General features: G+C 45.8%; 1 protein-coding gene across 2 annotated transcripts; it reads right to left on the reverse strand.

Moving 5' to 3' along the window:
• Nucleotides 1–1,957: 1,957 nt before the first annotated feature.
• On the reverse strand, nt 1,958–2,676 carry SF3B5 (splicing factor 3b, subunit 5, 10kDa). Of its 2 annotated transcripts, none has more exons than XM_010851484.1 (2): nt 2,276–2,669; nt 1,958–2,174 (listed from the first exon to the last, which is right to left on the reverse strand). In XM_010851484.1, the coding sequence occupies exon 1, from the start codon at nt 2,558–2,560 to the stop codon at nt 2,300–2,302; it is 261 nt and encodes an 86-aa protein (XP_010849786.1). In that variant the 5' UTR covers nt 2,561–2,669; the 3' UTR covers nt 1,958–2,174; nt 2,276–2,299. The 2 variants fall into 2 exon arrangements, with proteins under 2 accessions (XP_010849786.1, XP_010849785.1); XM_010851483.1 differs by having other exon boundaries at nt 1,960–2,174; nt 2,280–2,676.
• Between the last annotated feature and the right edge of the window lie 1,985 nt (nt 2,677–4,661).

The following is a 4,661-nucleotide window of genomic DNA, read 5'->3' on the forward strand; positions in this document are numbered from 1 at the left end:
CTGCAGTGGCTTCTCTTGCTGTGGAGCACAGGCTTTAGGTGCATGGGCTTCAGTATTTGCAGGATTTGGGCTCAGTTGTTGTCGCCTGCGGCTTCTAGGGTGCACAAGCTTCAGTAGTTATGGCGCACAGGCTTAGTTGCTCTGCAGCATAGGTAATGTTCCCAGACCAGGAATCAAACCCTTGTACAGGAAGTCCTGAAGTGGGTTTTTTCATACTTCAGCCAAAATTTCGTATTCTAGGAGTTTGAATGCAGAAGCAGATAAAATAATACAGCTGTCTTATATTAAGTCGGACATTGAAGAAGGGGGCTTCCTTGGTGACTCAGATGGCAAAGAATCTGCCCGCAACACAGGAGACGCAGGTTTGATCCCTGGGTCAGGAAGATCCCCTGGAGGAGGAAATGGCAACCCATTCCAGTATTCTTGCCTAGAGAATTCCATCAACAGAGAAGCCTGGTGGGGTACAGTCCATGGGGTCACAGAGTCAGACATAACTGAGCAATTAACACCTTTATATACTGACACTGAAGTCATATGCAAAGTTGTTTTAAAAAAAAGACACCATCTTTCTCACTAAATTGTTTTGAAAGTTATTTTTCATAAAAAATATTCTCATTAACATGTAATGGTCTTTTATTGTTATTTATTTATGGTTGCACTGGGTCTTTGTTGCCGTGTGTAGGCTCTCTCTAGTTGTGGAGAGTGGGTTTCTCATTGTGCTGGCTTCTCTTTTAGCGGAGCACAGGCTCTAGAGCAGATGAGCTTTGGTAGTTGCAGTGCCCAGGTTTAGTTGCCCCGCGGCATTTGGAAACTTCCTGGACCAGAGATCAAACCCATGTCCCCTTTATTGGCAGGCAGATTCTTAACTGCTGGCCCACCAGGGAAGTCCTGTTATTGTTATTTTAAAATGAATTACCAGGTATTTTAAGTATTTCTCAGTTTTAATTTTTAATTTGGTGACTATCAACAGCTATAACCAAAGACAAAAGCTCTATGGGAGCCTTGAAGAATTTTAAAGGATGTAATGGCATTCCAAGGCCAATATGCTTGAGACTCACTGATCTAAAATGTGTCAGACCATATCGCCTAATAGTCTTCCAATGGCTCCCCATATTCTCAGGATAAGAGCCACAAGTCCTTACATAGGCCCACCAGGCTCTACTCTTATCTGTTCCCTCTCCATAAGCTATACCTCCACTCTCCCCCGGCTCATTCCCTTCAGCCATACTTGTTTCTTTACTCTTCGTCCAATAAGCCATACACAATCCGTCTTAGGTACTTTTCACTGGAAGTTTTCTCTGCCTGGAAAGTAATTTCCCCTGTTTTCTGCATGGCTATTTGCCTCACTTCCTTAAAGTCTCTGCACAAATGTCACCTTCTCAATAGTCTAACATGAGGCAGCCTATTTAAAACTGCAATGCTACTGCTACTCCATTCTCCACAGTACCTTCTAACATTTGCTTATTATCTACAACTGATGCAGTGTGCTGCTCCCCCAAAGAGTGTTAATATAAGCCCCTAAAGTATGGAAAATGCCTGCCACATAGGACTCAAAAAATATTTGTTGAATGTTGAATGAATGAAAGAATTCGTCTGACAGCTTGTCAAGTCTCAAGACACATCCACAAAGTCCCAAAAGGATGCAATCTGCAGAGAGAGGACAATGCCAGCAAAGACTTTTTTTTTTGAATGAAAGAAAAAGAAGGGATACGATGATCACAAATTTCAATACTGAAAGCGTTATGGGCCTGAAAAAAGCTCTTGGGAAAAGTCTGGGTTGGGGAATGTTATAAAGGTTGGGCAGGATGCATTTAAGTGTCTGGCCCTGAACTACCTGCCCAACCCCTTCCTAACCCTCCCCTTCTTTATCCTTCCTATTCTCCCGCCTCCCCAGAAGCCACAGTTCCAAAGCCCTCCCTGGACCCCTCCACCAGAACACAAGTAGTCCACACCAAGAGACTTAAACATTTCTAAACTTTATGTAAAAAGCAACAATCAACTAGCCGAAAACGAGCCTCTAAATTCCGTCTCACTCCAGTGCCGTCTTCTCTAAAGTTTGCTCCACGGTCCAGTCACAGTTCTCAGGGGTCCTGGCGGTCTCCCAACGCTGTGTTCCACAGGAAAACAGGGTCCACAGGAAGGCAGGTCATGCGGGACGCCCTGGGTAAGCACCTCTGTACAAGGAAGCACGAGAAGCAGAGACATTGAGAATCAGTTCACTTAAAAACAAGCGAGAATGCAGGCAAACCCGGGGAACTCAGGGACAGGTACTCACGTACAGCGGCGATACCGCGGGGTCTCAGTTCTCCTCCGGCTTGTCGGCTGGTGGGCCGCAAGGCTGCAGCATCTTCTCCATCAAGTTGAAGCGGACTCGCGCTTTGCTCTCATTCTCGGCAATGGCGAAGTAGTTGAGAAGATCGAAGTGGCCCATGTAGGAGCAGTAGGAGTCGCGGTGCTGGTTCACCAGCCATTCCCACTTCGTGGTGTCCGCGTGGCCGGTGCCGATGTACTTGGACTGCAGATGCTCTAGCTGGCTGTGAATGGTGTAGCGGTCCGTCATCTCACCGCTTTTCCCTTTGCTCCCAGGTGAAAGGCAGCCGACTACAGGAAGGCGCTCTGGAACTTCAAGCGGGACTGCGGAATCTCCGAACCCACGCGGTCGCAGACGGATGGCGTCACAGCGACGAAGCCACGCAGATTCGCGGTCCCAGGTCTCAGAGGCGGAAGCAGAAGTGTATTCTGTCTCCGAATTGGAGTTGCCTAGGCGACGCTACAAGTGGGCCGCCCCTGTAGGGAGTCCCACCCCCTTCGCAGAGCGTTGCATGCTGGTCCTTTTAGTAGCTCTTTCCTAAAAGGAGCTTTGCATGCTGGGACTTGTGGTCTCTGAGGGCTGGTAACACATGCTTTTTAGGAACCCGATTCAGGAGACATGGGTTCTAGCCTTGGGTCGGGAAGATCTCTTGAAGAAGAAAACGGCAACCCACTCCAGTATTCTTGCCCGGGAAATCCCATGGACAGAGAAGCCTGGCAGGCTACAATCTATGGGTTCGCAAAAAGAGTCAGACACGATTTAGCGACTAAACAACAATAAGAAATGAGATGTTTAAAAGGATGTTGGCGGCTTAATGGAGGGAGATGTCTGGGAGGCAAGAGGCATCCTCAGGTGGTGTGGGGCTAAATGGACATGAGAAACTCTGCAGGACAGGGCAGGGACTGGGAATGTGAACTCTTGGTATGACACCGCTTTCGGAGCTAACGAGGCACAGTAGTAGCCCGTTCACAACCGTGGCTGGGTCACCTTGAAGTCAGGAGACGCAAGTTCTGGTCCCAGCCACGTTTTACAAGTTGTGTGGAAAGTTATTTCATCGCTTGCAGGGCTGCCATTTCCTGCCTAGTCACCAAAGTACAGCACCAGTTCCGACACGTTCCGGCGCCTGCATCAAGCCGTTCCTTCCTCTTGAGCTTCTTATTTTGATATTCTCCCTTCAACTTCTCACCCCGCCCTACACGCCCTCAGCCTATAAATCTTTCTCAACGTTCCATGCTGCTCGCCTCCCCAGTTCTCCTTTCTTACTGTTCCCGCTGCTTGGAATGTTTTGTTCCCCCTGGCAAACACTTTTCCCTTTAAGTCACCTCAAAAGTATCTCCTTGAAATTGACTTTGGCTACTCGAGACAGATGGAAATTCTTCCTCTTTACCTCTGTTATTATCACTTTAAATCCAATTTTTGGTTTAAAGAACTTCCTCACACGAATACAAACTACTTAAGAAAAATTGTTGCTTCTGTTGATGTATCATATGTTCTTTTATGATATCCTCATAGCTGGCAGAGATTGTTTCTCTAAAAACTTCTGATCAATGGGTAAACTGTATGGTAGCCATATAGAAATAACTCTTTACGGGGTGAAAGACAACTTTAAAATACTTTTATTCTGGTACAAAGTGGCAGTTCCGTAGTACCAGTAAGTCTAGAGAGGTACAGCATGATGATTATAGTTAATGCTATATTGAATGTCGAAATTTTCCAGAGAGTAAATTTCAGGTGCTCTCATGAGTTTGAGTAAGCACATGAGATGGTGATGGACAGGGAAGCCTGGCGTGCTGCCCTCCATGGGGTTGCAAAGAGTCGGACAGGACTTAGCAACTAAACAGTGACAATAAATGAAACAGATAAATGTGTGTACTGTTATGAAAGTTGTTTTTTTCCTTGCCAGCATCCTTGTTGATATATATAGCTATAGCTATGTGTTTTATTTAGCATTTAAAAAATGTATTTATTAACCTATTGTATTCCTGCTTCTCTGAATTGCATATTCTTATCCTTTGCCTCAGATATGCAGATGACACCACCCTTATGGCAGAAAGTGAAGAGGAACTAAAAAGCCTCTTGATGAAAGTGAAAGTGGAGAGTGAAAAAGTTGGCTCAACATTCAGAAAACGAAGATCATGGCATCCGGTCCCATCACTTCATGGGAAATAGATGGGGAAACAGTGTCAGACTTTATTTTTCTGGGCTCCAAAATCACTGCAGATCATGACTGCAGCCATGAAATTAAAAGACACTTACTCCTTGGAAGGAAAGTTATGACCAGCCTAGATAGCATATTCAAAAGCAGAGACATTACTTTGCCAACAAAGGTCCGTCTAGTCAAGGCTATGGT

Source organism: Bison bison, unplaced genomic scaffold, assembly GCF_000754665.1.
Source record: "Bison bison bison isolate TAMUID 2011002044 unplaced genomic scaffold, Bison_UMD1.0 scf7180017864303, whole genome shotgun sequence".
Taxonomy (NCBI): Eukaryota; Metazoa; Chordata; class Mammalia; order Artiodactyla; family Bovidae; genus Bison; species Bison bison.